The sequence below is a fragment of the Leucopleurus acutus genome (assembly GCF_964270905.1).
Source record: "Leucopleurus acutus genome assembly, chromosome: 2".
In the NCBI taxonomy this organism is placed as follows: domain Eukaryota; kingdom Metazoa; phylum Chordata; class Mammalia; order Artiodactyla; family Delphinidae; genus Leucopleurus; species Leucopleurus acutus.
The window spans coordinates 66,797,599-66,820,000 of record NC_139143.1 but is presented as its reverse complement, the minus strand read 5'-3'; the positions used below and the strand labels follow the sequence as shown (position 1 = coordinate 66,820,000).

The window sequence follows — 22,402 nt, the reverse complement described above, 5'->3', positions numbered from 1 at the left end:
CTGCAGTAGCTATTTCCACTATTTTATCTTCCAGGTCACTCATCCATTCTTCTGCCTCAGTTATTCTGCTATTGATCCCATCTAGGGTATTTTTCATTTCATTTATTGTGTTGTTCATCGTTGTTTGTTTCATCTTTAGTTCTTCTAGGTCCTTGTTAAATGTTTCTTGCATTTTGTCTATCCTATTTCCAAGATTTTGGATCATCTTTACTATCATTATTCTGAATTCTTTTTCAGGTAGATTGCCTATTTCCTCTTAATTTGTTAGGTGTGGTGGGTTTTTATCTTGCTCCTTCATCTGCTGTGTGTTTTTCTGTCTTCTCATTTTGCTTATATTACTGTGTTTGGGGTCTCCTTTTTGCAGACTGCATGTTTGTAGTTCCTGGTTTTTTTTGGTGTCTGTCCCCAGTGGCTAAGTTTGGTTCAGTGGGTTGTGTAGGCTTCCTGGTGGAGGGGACTAGTGCCTGTGTTCTGGTGGATGAGGCTGGATCTTGTCTTTCTGGTGGGAAGGTCCACGTCTGGTGGTGTGTTTTGGGGTGTCTGTGGACTTATTATGATTTTAGGCAGTCTCTCTGCTAATGGGTGTGGTTGTGTTCCTGTTTTGGTAGTTGTTTGGCATAGGATGTCCAGCACTGTAGCTTGCTGGTCGTTGAGTGAAGCTGGGTGCTGGTGTTGAGATGGAGACCTCTGGGAGATTTTCGCCATTTGGTATTATGTGGAGCTTGGCGGTCTCTTGTGGACCAGTGTCCTGAAGTTGGCTCTCCCACCTCAGAGGCACAGCACTGACTCCTGACTGCAGCACCAAGAGCGTTTCATCCACACGGCTCAGAATAAAAGGGAGAAAAAGTAGAAAGAAAGAATTAGTAGAAATAGAAGGAAAGAAAGAAAGAAAGGAGTGAAGGAGGGAGGGAGGGAGGAAGGAAGGAGGGAAGGAAGAAAAAAAGAAAGAAAGAAGCTAAATTAAAATAAAATAAAGTAAGATAAAATATAATAAAGTTATTAAAATAAAAAATAATTATTAAGAGGAAAAGAAAACAAAAACAATGGACGGATAGAACCCTAGGACAAATGGTGGAAACAAAGCTATACAGACAAAATCTCACACAGAAGCATACACATACACTCAGAAAAAGAGGAAAAGGGGAAAAAAAATCATAAATCTTGCTCTCAAAGTCCACCTCCTCAATTTGGGATGATTCGCTGTCTATTCAGGTATTCCACAGATGCAGGGTATATCAAGTTGATTGTGGAGCTTTAATCCGCTGCTTCTGAGGCTGCTGGGAGAGATTTCCCTTTCTCTTCTTTGTTCTCACAGCTCCCAGGGGCTCAGCTTTGGATTTGGCCCCGCCTCTGCGTGTAGGTCGCCGGAGGGCGTCTGTTCTTCGCTCAGACAGGAAGGGGTTAAAGGAGCCGCTGATTGGGGGCTCTGGCTCACGCACGCCGCGGGGGAGGGAAGGGCACGGAGGGCGGGGCGAGCCTGCAGCGGCAGAGGCCGGCCTGAGGCGCGCTGAGCGTTTTCCCGGGAGAGTTGTCCCTGGATCCGGCGACCCTGGCAGTGGGGGGCTGCACAGGCTCCCCGGAAGGGGGGTGTGGATAGTGACCTGTGCTCGCACAGAGGCTTCTTGGTGGCGGCAGCACCGGCCTAGGCGTCTCATGCCCATCTCTGGGGTCTGCGCTTTTAGCCGCGGCTCGCGCCTGTCTCTGGAGCTCCTTTAAGCAGCGCTCTGAATCCCCTCTCCTCGCGCACCAGGAAACAAAAAGGGAAGAAAAAGTCTCTTGCCTCTTCGGCAGCTCCACAGTTTTCCCTGGACTCCCTCCCGGCTACTCGTGGCGCACTAACCCCTGCTAGCAGTGTTCACGCAGCCAACCCCAGTCCTCTCCTGTCGCTCCGACCGAAGCCCGGGCCTCAACTCCCAGCCCCGCCCGCCCTGGCGGGTGAGCGGACAAGCCTCTCGGACAGGTGAGTGCTGGTCGGCACCGATCCTCTGCGTGGGAATCTCTCCACTTTTCCCTCCGTACCCCTGTTTCTGTGTTCTCCTCCGCGGCTCCGAATCTTTCCCCCTCCGCCACCCGCAGTCTCCACCCGCAAAGGGGCTTCCTAGTGTGTGGAAACTTTTCCTCCTTCACGGCTCCCTCCCACTGGTGCAGGTCCCATCCCTATCCTTTTGTCTCTGTTTATTCTTTTTTCTTTTGCCCTACCCAAGTACGTGGGGGGTTTCTTGCCTTTTGGGAGGTCTGAGGTCTTCTGCCAGTGTTCAGTAGGTGTTCTGTAGGAGTTGTTCCATGTGTAGATGCATTTCTGGTGTATCTGTGGGGAGGAAGGTGATCTGCGCGTCTTACTCTTCTGCCATTTCCCGGAAGCCCCTGTGATGATTAATTTTATGTGTCAACTTGGCTGGGCCATATAGTGTCTAGACATTTGGTCAAACATTACTCTGGATGTTTTTGTGAGACTGTTTTTCAATGATATTAACATTTAAATTGGTGGACTTTGAGTAAAACAGATTGCTCTTCATAATGTGGGTGGGCCTCATTCAATCAGTTGAAGGTGTGATAGAACAAAAGAGTGACCTCCACCAACAAATGGCTTTCGGGCTGGAATTACAACACTGACTCTTCCCTGGGTCTCCAGTCGACTGGCCAACCCTGCAGATTTTGGACCTGCCAGTCTCCAGAACTAAGCAAGCCAATTTAAAATCATCCCTATCTACCTATCTATTTCTGTATGTATGTATGTATGTATCTATCTATCTATGTATCCTTATCCTATTGGTTTTGTTTCTCTGGAGAATCTGGACTAATAAAGTAACATTTTAAAAGATTAAAAAAATATCAGAATACCTACTATCATAACATCTATTCATTGATGCACTAAGGCAAGAAAAGAGATCAATTAAAGTGAATATTTAGATTTTCTCTTTCTTCTTTAATTTTTGTTGTTTGTATTTTTCTAATATGCCCATTAACCAAAGTTTTCAAAACTATTGACATTATATATAAATTTTAGACTCTCTGTTGGCCTTTATAGTTTTGTCCCATTTTTTATTCCCAACATTATGATATATGTGATTTCTCTAGGATTTTTCAGTCAGTATTTCCAGATGTTTGACTATTTTATTAATCTTTTCAAAGAATCAGCTGTTGGTTTATTGTTCTTTTCTGTCATATCTTTGTTTTTTATTTTATTCATTTCTGTTTTTAAAATTTTTCTCTATTATGTGTGGAATGTTTAGCTCATTATTTTTTAATTTTTTAAACTAGTATATTTAATTAAGGTTATATATTACATGAACCACATTCCACCATCCAAAATTCTTGGGTTCAAATGTGTTTTAGAATTTAGTGTTTTTGGATATTAGAATGGCAATGTGGTATATACTGAATATTATAAAACTCTCCAGTGAGACCTGTGCCAATAATCTGTGTTCATGTACACTGACATAATAAAGACTATAATTAGCCTCATATCACATCAGTTCAGGCTTTGGTGTCAAACTTTTTAAAAAATTGGCTTTCATGGATTTGGGGCATTCAGAATTACAGATGAGGGGTTGAGGGTCGTATTGCTTTACCTTTGTATGTCTCACAAGATTTGATACTTAGTGCCTTCCTTGATACTTAATTTTAATAATGCTTTACTTGTTAACCCTAATGTAGTTAGAAATGTTATTTCAAAATGCTTTACTTGTTTCAAAATGCTTTACTTGTTAACCCTAATATAGTTAGAAATGTTACCTAGTTTCCAAATGTGTGGAGATTGGGAATGAGTGTTTCATTTTCTGAGATCTCAAGTGTAACTTTCAGTCTTGACAAATGCTTACATTTGTATAAGCCACACACACGCCAAGACAGAAAATTTTCACCATCTCAGAAAGTTCTTTTGTACTCCTTTGCAATCAGTTCCACTCTCCTAGAAGCAGCCACTGGTTTAATTTCCACCACTATAACTTAATTTGCCTATTCTAGAATTTCATACAAGTGGAACCAAAGAGTATGCACTCTTCGTGTCTGGATTCCTTCACACAGAAAAATGTTTGTGAAAGTTATTCATGTTGTTGTATATATCAATACATTGCCCCTTTTCTATTGCTGAATAGTTTTCCTTTGAATATAACACATCCATTGTATGGCCTTTAGGGATAGAACTGCTATAAGCAAGGGTGTCTGTGGGCATACGTTTTCATTTGTTTTGGTTAAATACCCAGGAGTAGAATTGCTCTGTTACATAGTAGATGCATATTCAACCTTTTGAGAAGCTACCAAAGAGTTGTCTGAAGAGGTTACATCATTTTGTATTTCCAACAGCAATGTATTAGAGTCCCAGTTGCTTCTTATTGTCTCCAACATTTGATGTAGATTGTTTTTATTTTAGCCATTCTTATATGCACACCATAATCTCTGCATTTGTTTCTGTGTTTTATGTAAATCATCTATTCCTCCTGGTCTTGAGGAGTGGCATTATTTAGAAGAGGTCCTGTGGGTCTCAGAAGTGCAATCCTGCTTGGCCTCCAGAGCTAAGTGCTCAAGGGATGTCCCATATGTGAGCCGTGTGTGCCCTACGTTGTGGTGGGACCACAGCTGCTGCTGAAGCATGCTCTTGTGTGAGTTGGCTCCCAGTGTGGCTACCGGGTCTGCCTGTGGCTGCCATCTATGGTGGGGCCATCTCTGAGGTCCAGCCAAGGTGTAGGAGTGGACAGGGCTCTTAGTGGTGTGTGCTCTCTGGCACTAACAGGTTAGAGGGAGAATTCCAAGATGGTGCCCAGCCAGTGGCAGTATTAACAAAGTAGCCTGAAAGAACAAAAAGGGCTCCCGCTCATTTCTCAGTCCTGGGGAACATCCCAAATGTTTCCTGCCTCTCTGGCAGATGCTTCAAAATTAGTAAGAGGGTTCCCTTCACGTACAGACCATGTGCATTTCAAGCTGGTGCTTTTTGTGCCAGTTTTAAGGTCTAGCGACCATATGCTCCAACCCTTTAAAAGTTTTCTTTTTGTTGTCGTTGTTCCCTGCAGTTACACAGTTTTCCTGGACATATTCCTCATTAGTTTTCAAAACCAGGTGTTCGGGGGGGGGGGGTCTCTCCTACACAGGATCCAAGAGTTGGGCTGCCTGATGTGGAGCTCAAATCCCTTGCTCCTCAGGGAAAAGAGCCATACTTTTGTGATCCCTTCTGGTTGTGGATCACTGTGGCTAGGGTGTGGGTTTTTCCTTGTTGAGACCATATCTCTGCCTCTCCTACTCATTTGGATGCTGTCCTTTTACCCTTTGTTGTGGAGGCTTTGTTTATCTGGTTTTCAGGCCCCTTTTGAGGGAATTATTTCACCTGTAGTTGTAGATTTGTTGTGTCTGTGGGGGAGGTGAGTTCAGGATCTTCCTACACCAACATCTTGAAACCTCTCCTGTTTTGTACTTTTTAAAACGGAAGTCTTATATACCTTTTGTTAAATTTATCCCTAGGATCTTATGTTTCTTGATGTTATTGTAAATGGTACTGCTTAAAAATTTATTTCTAATTGTTCATTGCTAATATATAGAAATGCAATAGATTTTTGTATATTGACTTTGTATCATGCAACATTATTAAAATCACTTATTAATTCTAGTAGTTTTCTTATAGTTTACCTTAGGAGTTTTTACATACACAATCATGTCATATGCAAATAAAGACGATTCTTCCTTTTTCCAATTTCTCTTATTTTTTTCTTCTGTCCTTTTGTACAAGCTAGAATCTCCAGTATAAAGTTCAATAGAAGTGATTAAAGTGAACATTTTTGTTTTGTTTAGTAAATAGGGCTTGCTTTGCTTTTTAGGGCAAAAGCATTTACTATTTCACTGTTAGGTATAATACTAAGGTTTTTGTAGGTGACTTTTATAAGGTTGCACATGTTTTCTTCTTTTATTAGCTTGCTGAAAGTTTTTATCATAAATGTGTGAAATGCCTTTTCTGCATCTAGTGAAATAATAAGATTTTTCTTCTTTAATTTGTTGATGTGGTGAGTTATATTGAGTAATTTTCAAATGTTAAATAAACTTTGCATTCTGGTGCCAAATCCAATTTGTCATGGTGTATTATCCTCTCCATGTATTACTGGATTCAATTTGCTAATGTTTTGTTAAGGGATTTTACATCTATGTTCATAAGGTATATTGGTCTGCAGTTTTCATTTCTTTTTTGCTTTTCTTTTCTCTGTCTGGTTTTAGTATCAGGGTAATACTAGCCTCATAAAATTAGTTTCTAAGTGTTCCCTCCTCCTCCACTTTTGAAATTTTTGTACAATATTGTTATTATTTCTTTTTTAAATGTTTCATAGAATTCACCGATACATCCTTCTGAGTTTGTTCCACGATTCTTTTCTCTGCTGTGTCCATTTTGCTGGTAAACTTACTGAAAGTATTCTCTGTCTCCAATATCATGTTTTTTTCATTTTTAGATTTTCCATTGGACTCTTTTGTATAGTATTAATCTCTGTGTTAAAATTCCCCATCTGTTCATGTAAGTTGTTAATTTTTTCATTCGTTTTAAAAAACCTTTTTATCATAATTATTTTAAAGTCCCAGTTTGATAATTCCAACATCTGGGCCATGTCTGGGTTTGTTCCATTTTATAATTTCATTATGGGTTATCTTTTCTTATTTTTTGAGCGTGTCTCATAATTTTTGATTGAATGCAAGACACTGAGTAGAAGTGTAGTAGATTGTAAGGTAAATAACATTTACTCTCTGAAAAAGGCGTTCCTCTTCTTCTGTGAGGTCATTACATGAGTAAATTAAACTAGCCTTTGATTTATTGGGTCTGGGTTTTGTGAATGCTTTAATTATGTTCAAGGAACCATAGGTTTCACATTTTCCCAGTTGTGGCCTGATGCTGTCTGGTACTTACTATAAGGCCTGGAGTGCCAAACATATATCTCAGTTCTCCTTTTGTGGCCTCAGAATTTAGCAAGTCTATGCATCTTCACCAAAAGGTAGTCCCTCTCAAAGCTTTTCTTTTTTTTTTCTCCAGAATTAGACTGCTATTGGCAATGCTTGGCAATGCCAAGCATATTTGGCAATGCTCAGAAGGTAAGAGGGCTTTCTCAGTTCTGCTGCTCCTTCCTTAGATATAGGGAGACTTGTGTACTTGTGTCTTTAGAATGGTGACTCTCTCAATGCTTCTTCACTTCCCTTAGCATCAGACTGCTGTGGTCTAGTGCTTGGTGCGAGGCTTGGAGTGCGTGTGTAGGGGTGGTGGGGAGGTGGAAAGGTTTCACTTGGTTTTCCGTCTCTGCCCTTGACTTAAGCAGCTCCTGCTTGCGTGAGCCTCAGAGGGAACCTCTCTCGGGTCTCTTCTTTCTTTCCCAGTGGCAGACAGCTGCTGTCTTATACTTTGTGCAGGATCCAGAGCACAGAGCATTTCTCTCAGTCTTTCTACTCTGTCCTCAGTCTTAGGCATACCCTGCATGCCTGTGATTTAGCAGATGACTCTCTCAATTCTCCTGCCATGCTCTTGGTCTTTTTCATGAGCTCTCAGTTAAGGATGAAAGAGTTGAACTATGAACTCTTTTCGTAGTTGTTGAATGTTTCAGACTCTCCTTGTGTCTGGGGCTCTCAGGATCCTATACTGTCACGCCAGCCCATGTGTAGCTTTTTGACATTTATTAAAATTTCAATTGTTTTCTTCTTACCCTTCCTTCCCTTCTGCTGCTCTGGCAAAGGAGACACAGTAGTGTGTGCTATGTCTCCTGAGAAGAGCTTGTCACTCTTCTGATTCTAGTTCATTAGGTTAACTTGTGACATCAGATTGAAGCCATTACTTAGCTAATTCACAGCATCATTTACATTTTAGCTCAACCTTCATCTCCTAAGCAAGAGCTTCTGTGTTCTAGACTATAAAGTACCCTTGCTTTTCCCTCCCACAGATTTTTGCTCCCCTTCTTTGTTTGTAATCATTATTATACATATATATTAAAAAAATTTTTTTAATTAATTAATTTATTTATGGCTGCGTTGGGTCTTCGTTTCTATGCGAGGGCTTTCTCTAGTTGTGGCAAGCGGGAGCCACTCTTCATCACTGTGCGCGGGCCCCTCACTCTAGCTGCCTCTCTTGTTCTCTGCGGAGCACAGGCTCCAGACGCGCAGGCTCAGTAATTGTGGCTCACGGGCCCAGTTGCTCTGCGGCATGTGGGATCTTCCCAGACCAGGGCTCGAACCCGTGTCCCCTGCATTGGCAGGCAGATTCTCAACCACTGCGCCACCAGGGAAGCCCTATACATATATTTTTTACTTTTAAAATGGCTGCAGCTTTCTTGAAGGCAGAAATTATGCCTGTCTTAACTCACTCTTATATATTCCAAACCTTAGTGTAGAGTCTGGTATTAGAAGGCACTCAATAAAATATTAGTTGAATTGAATTGAAATTCTCACTTGATTTCCTGGGAGATATTTTGACTTCCTGACTGAATGATAAAGGGAGATGATTTCTTTTTGGATTTGAACATCATCTAAATCCTAATCGTTCCCCTAAAAGTTTAAATTATCATGTCCTTTTATTCCCAATGTTGCTGGCAAGAGCATATGCCTTTGAAGTTAGGATTATGGTCTCTGGCATCATATAGTCTTTGTTTTGTGTCCCATCTCTTCAGCTAGCAGCTAAATGACCTTGGGAAAATTATAATATTTAATGGCTCAGAATCTTACTTTCCTCATTCATTAAATGTCACCCATCTCATTGGGTTGATATAAGAATTAATTTAATTAATGTGTACAAAGACCTAGCACCTAGTATACACTCAATAAGTGGCAAGTATTGTCTTCAGTACTTTCTTGTCCTTTCTTTGTTGTTTTTCCAAGAAGGGATGAGAGTTACCATCTATTAAAAGGACTCTCTAAGAAGGAACAAGCAATTATGTGGATTTCCTTCCCCTAGAGCCAGTATATCACTAAATTGCTTCTTTTCTTCCTTTTCTTCTTTTCTTTTTCTGATCTTATCTTAATTAATTCACTCCGGGGCTATTGAATAAAACCAGGCAAAAGAAAGTCAAGAAAGAATCCCTGATGTCAAATATGAGTGTCTCAATGTTAATCTACTGAACTTTAATCAGGCAAGAGCTATTTCATCCACTGTGAGGTGGTGCTGATATTTAGAGAGGCTGTGAACTATCCAGAGGCCTAAGTATCCTTTGCTTTCTAAAATTCCAACATGAAGTTAGGTTTACAGACACTGTGGGAGCCCTGAGAGTTAAACCTCCTAACCCTAAAGTAAATTCAGGGAACTCCTCTGAGAGCTGAAGTCCCTGTATGACCTTTCCAGCTCTTTCTTTGGACTTTTTTCCTCCTCTGAAAATCTCTCCCCTGACTGTGGGATTGGGGTTGGAGGGACACAAAGAGCAGTTCTGTCTGGATCTGTCTGGGTCTAAGGGTCTCCGATTGTGCTTTGTTCATTCTAGGAACACATTTTAATTTCTGTATTGTCAGCATCTGATCTAACTTGTTCAGTCCTCTGGTTTAGCTGCATAAGCGTAGTTTGGCCAATACCACTTGTAAGAAGTAGCCAACCAATACTGGCACAATAATACCACTGTCAGGAGGAAAGTTTGGAGCACATGGCAGCATTAATCAGAAATAGTGTCATGAGTGCTAAACCAAATCCTGAATCAAATGGGGCAACCAAAGAATCAAGGTTAGGTTACCAGTGGCCCAAGAAACAGATTAGCATGAAGGAAGTAACAGATGCAGCAAACTGGAAGAAAATCAAGAATGCAGAAAATCAGATCAGTTTTCCAGGCCAAAGTTAGGAACATTAATGATAAGAGTGAAGTTGTTAAGGCAAGGGGAGGACCACAGAAAAATCAGAAAACAGGACAAACAAGGTGGATTGTTAAGCTAGGGTCAGAAACTATAGGTCAACATCAGGGAGGAGGAAAAATCTATTGATTCAGGTGTCCAGCCAAGGGCTGTGTAGAGTCAAGGGGGTAGGTCACTAGTAAAACTAACATTACCTCCAAACCTTAAATACTTGACTGCACCTTGAAGTAGTCTTGTCTGTCCCTTATCCTGTCTTGTTTCAAACTTGCCTATTTCCCCGAAACTTCGTGGAAGAGGAACAGAAGTAAGGCCATTAAGTACCTGCCCAAATCTCCTCTACTAATCTCCTCCCCAATCCTAAGTATCTTTTTTTGCATTGATGAACCACAGACCTGCCCTATATAGCCTTTAAGTTTCTTGCACCAACTCAGACCCGGAGAGTTGATGGATTGTGATGATAGAGATGGTGATGCTCATTAAAGGTCTATTGGTCCCCCACCTCAGCCCAACCACCCAGTTTTTATTCCTGCTCTCCAAGTTACTCTTGTAGCTGTTTCTTCTGCATTTACCAGCTTATTTCTAAATAACATGCTTCTATTCTATTTCTTGATATTTTTCTGTTTAGATATTATATACTGACATCTTTGTAGTAGAAAATGAACATTTAGATTTCTTACACTCCTGCCTCCCATCCCCACTTCACTTCTACATTTTTCAAAATGTTAAATCGTAATTTTTTGTTAAATTCATATTCAATAATATGAATAATATTCATAGCTGTGCTGTGTAGTTATAATAGCTTACATTTTTTATTCTTTTATAACTTTTGGTTTTCTCTGGAATCAGTAAAAACCTCCTTTTTTTAGTTCCTTAGAATTCTATGTACCTATCACGCATTTCTCCTTACACTCTGTTGGTCTCTTCCTACTATATCCAACATATCAGGTAACATATTTATTGCCTCCCAGAGACCTCCACCCTCTTGCTCTAAACTGGCTGGTGATTATCTAGAACTGTAGCATACTTGCCATTATGGAGGTTCTTTTCACTAGAATCCTGGGGATTTTTTTCTTCTTTTATCACGATTCCCTATTTTCCTGGATCCTGTAGATTCAAAATACTACATGCCCTATAGTTCCTTTTTCAATAATCCCATTCTGCCCTTTAATTTTCATAATGTAAGCTTTGAGCTTCAAGGGTTGGCCAATTTTTTTCCCTCAGTGCTAATAGAACTCCAATCCTTAGCCTTAAAAATTTCAGGGCTTTCTAACAGTTGGTGAAAAAAATCTGAGACAAATCAAAATGGGAAAATGTTCCCTCATTCCTTACAGTTGCATAAAAGAGAGAATCTCTGCATCATAAAACTCACCCTAATGAAATGATGATTGGAAAAGTTTACAAAAGTCTCAATTTTTACGCTCCTGTCCAGTCTTAAGATTTGAGTAAAACTATATTTGTCTATTATATTATTTGTTTAAAACTGTTCTTAGAAGTATTATTCCTACAAAAAATCTTAAAGACACCCAGATAGAATTTATTGCTATGTCCTATGAAATAGATCATATTCTTTCCAAAATCTACAGATCTGACTGGTTGTCCTATTTACTAATTTGTCAACCTGTCAGTAATATTCAAATAATAGTATTCAGTAATATTATTCAAATAATATTCAAATGGACATGTCTTTTTGTGTTGAAAACTATAAGTACTTCTGAAGTTTATTTGTTTAGCTAGAAAAAGATTATAAGTGAAAAAGAATTCATGATGCTGTTGTGTTTTTTATTCAGTCAGAATTGTAAGAGTTTTGTCTCATTTAGAATCAGCAATCCCATGTCTCCCTCTTGGTTTACACTCTCATTTTGGTGTAGCACATTTTTTAGTATCTTCCTTTAGTGAAATGGTCCATGGGAGGCAATTTGTGGTGCCTTCTTCCATGTCAAAAATGACATCATTCTTCCTTCATGTCACAATGGATAGTTTCGTTGTGTATTTGTATTTTAGTATTGAAATAATTTTTTCTCGCAATTTTGAAAATCTTCCTCTGTTATTGTCTTCTAGCCGCCACTGCTGCCATTCATAAGTCTGGTGATGGTGGTCTGAACGATCATCATCTCTCACCTGTTTACTGCAGAAACCTCCTGACTGGTCCCCCTGCTTCCACTCTTGCCTTGCTAAAGTCCCTTCTCAACACAGCAGCAGGGTGATCTGATCCTTTTTTAAAAAGAAGTCATATCATGAGACTCTTCTGCCCAAAACCTTATGATGACTCCCTGCCTCACTCAGAGCACCATTAATGTCCTTCCAGGCCCTGTGTTCCCCGTTCTCATGTTTACTGTCCTTCCCCATGTTTACTCTGCTCCAGGCACAGTGGCCTCCCAGCTGTTCCACAGACATGTCAGATATGCTACCGCTTTTGCACTGGCTGCTCCTCGGCCAGGAAGGCTCTTCACCCAGACCTCTGCAAGGTGGATGCCTTCACTTCCTTCAAGCCTTTGCTAAAACACACCTGGCTAAGGTGTGTCCTGATTATCCTGTTTAAAACTACATGCCATTTTCCTCTCTTTTCACTCCAAATCTTACTTATCCTGCTCTATTTTTTTTATGGCACTTATCAACTTCTAACAAGCTGTAATATGTACTTTTATATTTTGTCTATTTTGTAGACTCTAGGAGGGCACAGAATTTCTTTATCTATTGTGTCACTGTTATAGCACCACTACCAAATCAGTACAGTCGGTGTACAGTAAATGTCATTTGAATGAATAAACTGAAGAGTGATGATTATATCCTTCTTCCATACAATGTGACAGAAGCCATTCATTTTAGTAACATTTCTGAGGCAGAGGTTATATATACAATCAAACTTTTCATCATTTTACTCCTTCCATCTGTTTTCCATATTGTAGATAAAATAATCTTTCCAAAATGCAAACCTGGTAATGTTAGCCCCGTCTCCACCTTCTTCCCTTTGGCTTAAGATGTCCTAAATGGCTTTCTATGTTTTTAGATTTGACAGAATTCTTTGACACAGTTTATAAAGCTCTGCACAGACTGCTTCTTGCCTAAGCCAGAGGGCCTTTGCATAAGCTGTTCCCTCTTTTTGGAATGCTTTTCCCTCCTTTTTTTGCTCAATTATCTCCAGGATCAAAGCCACATCCTAACAGTGGAGGAGAGAGCCTGGAAATAGGACCAGACAAGGGGGTCTGAGCAGGCTCCTTTGATTTGTTGGGGAGTAAACATATAAAATTTTAATGTTTCAGATAGGCAGGATAAATAAATTCTAGAGATCTAATGAATAGCAAGATGACTATAGTTAATAATACTGTATTGTAGGGAATTCCCTGGCAGTCCAGTAGTTAGGACTCAGCAGGCCCATGTTCCATCCCTGGTCAGGGAAATAAGATCCTACAAGCTGTGCAGCACAGCCAAAAAAGAAAAAAGAAAAGAAAAGAAAAGCAACTATATTGTGTATTTGAAATTTGCGGAGAGAGTAGATCTGTTATTTTTTCCGTTCTCACCAAAAAAAAAAAAAAAAAGTAACTGTGAGGTGATGGCTATGTTAATTAGCAAACATTTCACAATGTATATGTATATGAAAGCATCACATTGTACACCTTAAATATTTTTATATACTTTTTATTGGTCAATTGTACCTCAATAAACTCAGGGAAAGAAAAAAGTTACCACCCATTCACACTGCTTCTTCTAATATCTTTTAATCCTGGTCTTAAAAACTATTAAATCAATTAATTATGTTAAAAAAAAAACCAGACACTCTGTTTTACTTTAATGAGAAGCAGCTGTCTTTCCCTTTCCCTTCTAGTTAACTACTGCGTATTCCTGAGATCTCAGCTCAGGGGTGACTTTCTCAGGGCAGTGGTCCCTAAATAGATCATCCCTACCTTTGACAGGCTCTCATGGCCTGTGTGCTTCTCCTTCTCAGCACTCGTCATAGAGACGCATGCTTTCATAAGGCTCTGATTACCTGGCTACTTTCTATTGCTTCCTAGACTGTAAGCTTCAGGAGGATAAGGGACTGAGAATACTTTTGTTCACTATTTGACCCGAGTGCCTAGTACAGTATCATGGTAGGTGATCAAAAAATTATTTTTTATTTTTTAAATGTTTAAATGTTTGGCCTCGTCATGCTGCTTGCAGGATCTTAGTTCCCCACCAGCGATTAAACCCAGGCCCTGGCAGTGAAAGTGCTGAGTCCTAACCACTGGACTGCTGGGGAATTCCCTCAAAAAATATTTTTAAATGAATGCATGGGTGTAAAATTGTCTGTTTAGTCATTGACTTTCATTCTATATTAGATCTTATCCAACCACCAATGTTCCACGATTCCTCCAAACTGTTAGCGTTCTGAACTTTAGGGCTTGCTCTCCCTCAAGTGATACACACTAAATTCTACGAAGTCATAGCAGATCTGCATATATCCGCTCTTCAGCTGGTCTTCCTCTAGTTCTTAATAATTGCCTCATGTGGGTCTTCAAAACTGGAATCTTGACTTCAATCACTGTAATTGAATATTAATTTTATATTATTGTGGGGTCACTTTGGCTAAAGCTGATTTTAAATGTGGTTCTAGAGTTGTCTAACTTTAAGAATCACCAATTTTCTGCTTCCTAAAAATGTGTGTATTCTAACTTTTAAAAAATTTGGTAAAATTGCTCGGACTTTCATATATCTCAAGAACTGACTACGCCTTTCAGGCCTTAGTAAAAACTTTCAAAATCTTGATAAAGGAAGTGTTGGAACTGAGGATAGGAATAGGGAATGAGTGATGGAAAAAAGGAAAAGCAAGGTGAGCACAGAGTAGAGAAGCGAAGCCAGGAATTTTTTCACACCAGGTTTCTAATTCTTTCTATAGAATATGTGGAAGTGTCAAAAATTTATTGTCTTCTGATACTTGGCTTTTGACATTTGGCTTCAAGATTCATTTTAGTTTTGAGAGGGAAGAATTCTCCATATAATGATGATTTTACTGATCTATTCAGCACGTCTAGGTGTTGTTTTTCTACCAGAGGTGATGGATTTGCTGTGATCTAGCCATAATCTGTTAGTCCCAGTACTGGCAAGTTGCACAGATTTACAAAAGAGGTGAGTCAATTAGGAATCCAGCCTGCAGTTAAGAAGTAAAACAAAAGTTAGAAGGCTTCCTTTGGCTTCAAATGCAAGTCTGTCTTGCTTACTCTCTAGATACCCTGGATGTATGCATACATATGCAAATATAGAGATGTACTGTTTTAAATTATGTCACTGAACCCATCAGTATTCACAACTGCACAAAATATACCTAGTGGCCAAAGTATGATTAAAATCAGCCTGGGAAAAGTGACCCAAGGGAATCAAGCAGTTTATGACCTTGGCTGTCACCAGATATTTAATTCATTCAAAGTACCCTTTATAACTGGAACGATAGAAGGTTTTACAGTGATTCCAGAGATCTTGATAGATGCACCAAAAATAAAGGAGGGACAGCTTTTCAGCCTCACTTCATTCTTGTCTGTCTTTCATCAGAGAGCCAGAGCAGTTGGAGAGTGATCCATTGAGTCTGTGCAGGGAAGGACCACTCAGTGAAGCTTCAGAGGTTACCCTGGCTTAACGTTGGCATTTCTGTGCTATGTGTACAATTTAATTGCCAATGTCACCTGTAACTAGCATTTTTACAATCATTCTTTTGGACTTGGTGGAACTATAAAAATAAAAACACACTAAAACAAATACACTCTACCCTTAATATCAATCAAAAGACAACTTTAGTTAAAAACAAAAGGAAAAGCAAAACATACTTGGTTTCATAAGTTACTCTGTGTGAAAAAGGAAGATTGTCCAAGACATATAAATCATGGCAACTTCTTTCTGCAGTAAGCACTTTCTCCCCCCTCAGAATTATCATTTGGTAATCAGAAAAGCCCTAGAGTTTAAAGTATGCCTCGTACAAATGTCACTTCCAAACTTCAGTGCTAATCCAGAGGAAATATTATCCTAGTGGTCTCCAAGGCCCAATGTATAGGTGTTGGATACATGATAAACTTACACGGAGCTTTCTTGGTGAGATATAGTCCTCCAGAGGACTGAATTTTTCAAGGCTTAGTACAACCCAACCCTTTAAATAAGATTTAAGCTTCCCTTGTCAGGTTCCTTTAAGAGCTTTTAAAATTTTTTTTATTTGCTGCTTTGACCAGGTTCTAATCCCTAGTCCCCAGTGACAGCTTTTGGCCATCTCAGCCATTTCCTGTCTGCTTTCCCAGGGCCTGGTGCAGCTTGTACAATTGAAGATATTTCTTTTCTTCTCCTACAGAAGAGCCTTATCGAAATAATTTGAGATGGAAAATTGCAACAGTAAGACTTTCTTGCTACTTTACTGATAATATGACAGATTTTTAAAGCCATTTCCCCCCCCCCATTTTACAGGCAGCTCTCTTGAATAACGATTAAATGGTGCAGAGGCTAAGAGAATGCACTTTTGAGCTAGGCTACCCGGGTTCAAACTCCCAACTCTACAACTTATCAACAGTGTGACCTTGGGCATATTATACAACCTCTCTATGCCTCAATTTAAAAAAGAACCTTCTCAAAGAGGTACATAGAACAATGCCTGGAATAATTTAGGTGCTATATAAATGTTTACTTAGTATTATCAGTGAAATGCCCATAAAGAAAGATTAGCGAAACTTAAAAAGTATCACAGATTTTAGGAATAATATAGGGAAATTGAAAGTCTCACACTGCTGGTGGATAAATGTGTGTATCCACACTGGAAAGCAGCTTTGGAATGTGTAGCGAAGTTAAAGCAGTGCATAGTCTACAACCCACAGATTCCAGTAGAGCATACTCTCTAGAGCAACTCTCACACATATGCACCAGGAGGATTTTAGAAGGATGTTGGTGAAGTATGAGATTGGAAGCAACCTAAATGTTTATCAATAGGGAAAGATGAAAAGTGGTACAGTTATATGATAGAACACTATATTGTAGTTAAAATGAACGAATGAATGAATGTGTGTGTATTTGCTCCCCCTCTCCCCATTGTGCATTGAATATGTAATGTCATGGATAAAATATCAAGAGCATATAGTTGACTGAGTAAAGTGAATTACAGAATACCAACTTGTGTCCATTTAAAAATTAACAAGACAATTTGTGGATATGTACATATATACTGAAAATACAAACACCTATATAGGATGGATACATACCTCAAATTGGCATGTGTTTTCTGAGAAAGGCAGTAGAACAATGCGGGTAGGAAAGAGCTCCCAACTGTATTTGTATAACTGTTTAATTCTTGAAAAGACAAATCTGAAGCTTATACAGCATAATATAACATTTGTTAACATTGGATGGTAACGTGAATGCTTGTTTTGTAAATCTCTGTAAGTCTGAATTATTTCATAATTTTCAAAACCCAGTCAATTAGAAAATAAAAAACATAACTGTGGCAGAGAAGAAAGTCTCTTATTTTTCTAGCTTTTAGATGGAAAAAATTAACACCCCAGAAGTTTTTGATGCTCATTGTGTGAGGTTCACACTTTGAGAAACTCTGTCGTCAATGCTGGGTTATCCAAAGGACATCAAGAGTCCAAGTTTCTATGCTTGTGGGGTGGCAGGGGGTTGGGGAGAGAAAGAGAGACAGAGAGAGACAGGGGGTGGGGATTGAGATTAAGAGACAGAACAGAGGGAATTTTATTTTGTATTACGTATTGTGGATTGGACAGCATATTCTTTTACTTAGGCCTCTGAAAAACTTATATCTGGTAGTGATATATGTTCAGTTTCAGCTGAAATCAGAGGGTAGTGTAAATAGAATATTTATCCCAAAATATAGCTTGCTAAATGCACAATGGGGTAATTATGGAGGCTTATATACATATGAAAACATTGTTGAGGAGAAAGCCAAGGGCAAGTTGAGTAAGAACCAGGATATCAGGTCAAGGGGAAGCCTGATGAAAGGAGGGGATGGGAGCAGAACAGTTTTCAAGTGAAAGTCTATGTAGAATTCTATATTAAAATTAAAATCTGCTCCTCTGGCCAATGTGAGGGTGGGAAGGCCAGAGCCCACCTACTTGTTCACCTCATCATGCTCTGCCCGAATCTACGAAGACCTAGTACTACTGATAAGGCATATTCTCTTTACATTCTAGCTCATATTTCTACTTCCTCCCTCAACTTACCTTCCTACTAAAATGGAAAATAAGGGTTGATACACTGAAGGGAAAGCTGAAATATTAGGATATCAATCTGACACTTCATCATATTTCTTAATTCTTTAAGTAAGATTTAAAAAGAAGGATAATTTGATTTTCTTTTGTTAATAATTGCCTAATATCTTTTGGTTAGGGAAAATGTACAAAAGTTAATTTACCTAGATAGTGTTCTATGTATGCACTTTTATCTATCCAAAATCATATTGAAATATTAAATTATGGAAATTATGTGAAATCAAGCTTTGTTATATTTTAAAAGGAGAATTTGAAATCAAGTTGAATGTTTTATAATTCCTTAAATGAACATAAATGAGAAATGAGAAAAGTCTACACACAAACACACACACACACACACACACACCCAAACAGATGTTTCAGGCAAGGACATATTCCCCTAGTTAGAGATGTAAATGTATTTTTTTAATCTAAATTCTTGGGGAATCAAAACCCTAATTAGAACTAAGCAGCCCAGTTGAATTCTCTCCTCCTCAGTATGACAGGAAGGAGTTCTTCAAGGGCTACTCCAGTCTTTCTGTCTGTTTAATTGAATGACTTAACCTGAAAATTATGAGTTTAAATATTTCTTTAGCTGCTACGGGTCATTTACCTCAAGCCCCATTTTTATTTAATAATGACTGTTAAGTGGAAATCTGATTGTTGACCTTGAATCTAATTAACTCAGTGGATAGACAGCCTTTCTGTACTACATGAAGCACTGCACTAGATGAAAATAGTCATCCAAACTTCCTCTTGTACCATATATTCTAAGCACATACAGGGTCATAATCTCTCTTACTGACTTCCAAGTTATAATCAGGGGTAATCTTTATTGGCTACCTGTTTCTTAAACAAGCAGGATAAAGAAAGAGGCAAACACTTCATATGAGGTTATACCAGTATAGGGTGAAGTGAGGTGGTCTGTTTAAGATTTGCTCATAGAAACCTATTTGCCCTATTTTTCATACTGCTGTCTCATTCCAAGCTTAAAGTCTACTTAAATGCCCATTTTAGTACAAAGACACATAGAGATTATCAAGCAATAATTACTCATTCTGTATTCTCACCACTAATTTTCATTAAAACCTATATACAATAAAATACATTGATTTTATCCTAAATTTAATTTAGATGATTTTGGCCTGTTGTTTTAGTCTTCTAGATCTACTTCCCTGGGTTGGAGTTGGGAATCTTGATCCAGGTACTTTTATTTCAGTCTTGTTTTAACCACCAATTCTATATACTTTTAAAAAAATTGCAATATAGTTGATTAACAATATTGTGTTAGTTTCAGGTATACAGCAAAGTGATTCAGTTATATATATATGCATATATATTTTTTTCAGATTATTTTTCATTATAGGTTATTACAAGATATTGAATATAGGTCCCCGTGCTATATAGTAAATCCTTGCTGCTCATCTATTTTATGTATAGTAGTTTGTATCTGTTACTCCCATACTCCTAATTTATCCCTCCCCTCCTCCCTTTCTCCTTTGGTAACCGTAAGTTTGTTTTCTATGTCTCTATATACTTTTTATTCTCCATTTTTCTGTAGGATTATTTGTATTGTTATTTATTTATAGGAACTATTCATATATTTAGTACCCAAATTTTTATTGATTATCAATGCTCCAAATATTTATCTTTCTGTTGGTTGACTTTTCCCTTTCTTTATGGTTTCATTTGATGGGCAGAAGTTCATTATTCAAATATTAATTCAGTCAAATTAATTAACTCTGTTTCTTTATGGTTTTTGTTTTTTGCATCTTAAAAAATATATCTTTTTTTTTTTTTTTTTACCCTGATGTCATAAATATGTTTTCCTGTAACTTGTTCAAAGAATTTTAGAATTGTGCTTTCCACCTTTAAGTCTTCAATCTACCTGGAGTTCGTTTGTGTAGGATGTGAGGTAGGGATCCAATTGTGCCAACATCAGGGGTCTTATTGAAACTATCTTTTTTTCTACTGCAACATTATCTCTGTCTTATATCAACTTAACATATGTGAATAGATTTGTTTGGGGCCTCTGCATTCTGCTTTAGTCATCTTTGTAGCTATTCTTATGCTAATAGCACCCTGTTTTAATTTCCTTCTTCCTGAAGTAGATATTTTCAGTTATTCCTTTTAGTGAGCATCTATGAATGGTTAAGTTCTATCTTCATTTGAAAATATCTTTACTTTATCTTCTCTGTTGAATTTTCAGTTTGAAGTATTATGGAATTTTAATTTGATACGTATTTTATATTGATTGGATTTCCCCAAATATTTAGTTTATCATACTACTGAATGAGTATACTTCCTCTATGAATTTTTTCTTTCTTTATCTTTCTTACTTCTGAGTCTCTTTCCATGCTAATTTATTATTTAACAGTGCTTTACTCCTTACTAAGGAATCCGCTGTTTGTTAGAAGGCAAACCAACCTGGATAAATTCAGAGTTTCCACATTCTTTTGCTATAGTCTTATTTCTTTCCTCTACATTCATTGTTTTCCTTTCCTGCCTGGAAACTGGATGCCTGTGGTAGACTGGAGATCTATATCATACCCTCATTCACTTACTATGAATATAGTCAAGAGTAGTGGTATGAGGTTTTAGCAAATAGAGCATTTCAGCCATGGGAGAAAAATTATTTGCATAAGGAAATAAACACAATGAACCAGAAATTGGTACAAACTATACCAGTATGAGAAACAGTCGCAAAACCTAATGTGACTCACAGAGGTAAACAAAAGCTGACAAAGGCATTTTGGATAAGCCAATCTGTCTTTCATTACCACACAGGAATTATAGGTCTGAAATATGGAGATCTTAGAACACTTACTAATCCTTCTCGAAACATAAGTAATTAACGTCCATTTTATAGCGAAAGAAAATTAGTTTTGTAAAAAGTGGAGAAGCTTGCCATTATCTTGCAATATCTTGCAAATAAAGAATACTGAGTAGCTGGAGTCAGTGATTGCCAGTCTCTCTCCTAGGACCATCCATCCTAACCTTTTCAGCATATGAGAGGTTATCAAAATACTACTAAGTTGTTGAAGTTAAGAACCTGCCTCCCGTTAGATGTATTGACAAATCAAATAACAAAGGAGGTTCCCTGAGTTTTCTTCTTCTGTTGCTTAGTTTTTCCTACAACAACAGAAAATTCTGAAGGGATGATGAGTGAGTTCCAATAGCATATTTAATTTGAGTTTCTTTTCTTTTCAACTTTTAAATGCATACAGTGCAAAAAAGTCTCCTGGATATATGGTGAAATTTCACAGTAAGAGGCAGTGTTACATTGAATATAACCCCAAAAGAGCCAGACAGACAGAAAGTGTTTTTAGGACCTATAACTCATCAGCTTTCTTCCAAAGACTATACTGATAATAGCTCGCATTTACTGAACATGGACTGTGTGCCAGGCACTGAGGTGTTTTACATGGAGTATATTTAGTTCTCACAGCTAACATATGAGGTATATACTATTATCATTACCGTCATATTGCAGAAGAGGAAAGTGAGGCTCAGAAAGGCTAAGAATTTGTCAAGTTTGCCAAGTATGTAAGTGGTGGGAATGAGTTTCTAACTTAGTCAAATATGTTTAACTGTAGTTAAGAGCCTTCCTCTTAACACCATGAAATAGTCTTGAAGTTTCCCTGTTCTGTTTAATATCATCTACTTGATCTCCATCCTCATCAGAATTGAGTAAAAATGAAGCACGATGGTATTTGTGTTAGATGAGATTCCATATTGCTAGCACAGAAAGCCCAACTCAAGCTGGCATTAATAACAGATTTAGATAATGTACCCACTTCCAAGTGAAAACTGGAGCTGGGGGAACACCATGTATTCATTGGCTCAGGACAGGATGGTGTACCCATCCATGAACCACACACTGTGGCAAGGGGAAAATGGATAACTTGGATTGCAATTTAGGTAATTCCTGAAGCCAGGGATGGGAACAATCCCACGGAAATTGAGTGGCTGCCCCTTGAGGTAGGGAGAGGGGAAATGGAAATATAGAAGCACAGGAAAATGAAAAAAGTAAGTCAGAATCAATCAAATGGAATCCTTACTTCCTTTCCCACTAAAAGATTAACACATAAATTAAACTAAAAGAAAGATCATGGTTAGATTCCAAATCTTAAAAAAATTCCACTGACGATGTGTGAATTAGCTCTCCATTAGCTGCATTGTAACAAATTCCAAATTTTAGCTGCTTCAAAGAAGCATTTATTTCTGAGGCAGTAACCTGAGTGTGGCTTAGCTGGCTCAGCGTCTTTTATCAGGTTGCTGGGGAAAGATCTTCCAAGCTCACTCATGGTTGTTGGTAGAATTTAGCTTTACCTGGGCTGTTGCACTGAGGCAGTTCCTTGCCATGTAGGCCTCTCCTTAGGGCAGCTCACAACAGGCAGCTGGCTTCCCTGAGA

At 38.4% G+C, this 22,402-nt stretch overlaps 1 protein-coding gene across 1 annotated transcript in view; it reads left to right on the top strand.

Annotated features, from left to right (window-relative positions):
• Positions 1 to 9,578: 9,578 nt before the first annotated feature.
• Positions 9,579 to 22,402, top strand: part of NTMT2 (N-terminal Xaa-Pro-Lys N-methyltransferase 2) — a gene marked incomplete at both ends in the record, with an annotated part of 31,034 nt that continues 18,210 nt past the window's right edge. The window contains 3 exon segments of the mRNA XM_082858455.1: positions 9,579 to 9,765; positions 11,839 to 11,980; positions 12,143 to 12,295. Of these exon segments, the coding sequence (XP_082714581.1) occupies positions 9,579 to 9,765; positions 11,839 to 11,980; positions 12,143 to 12,295 (482 nt within the window).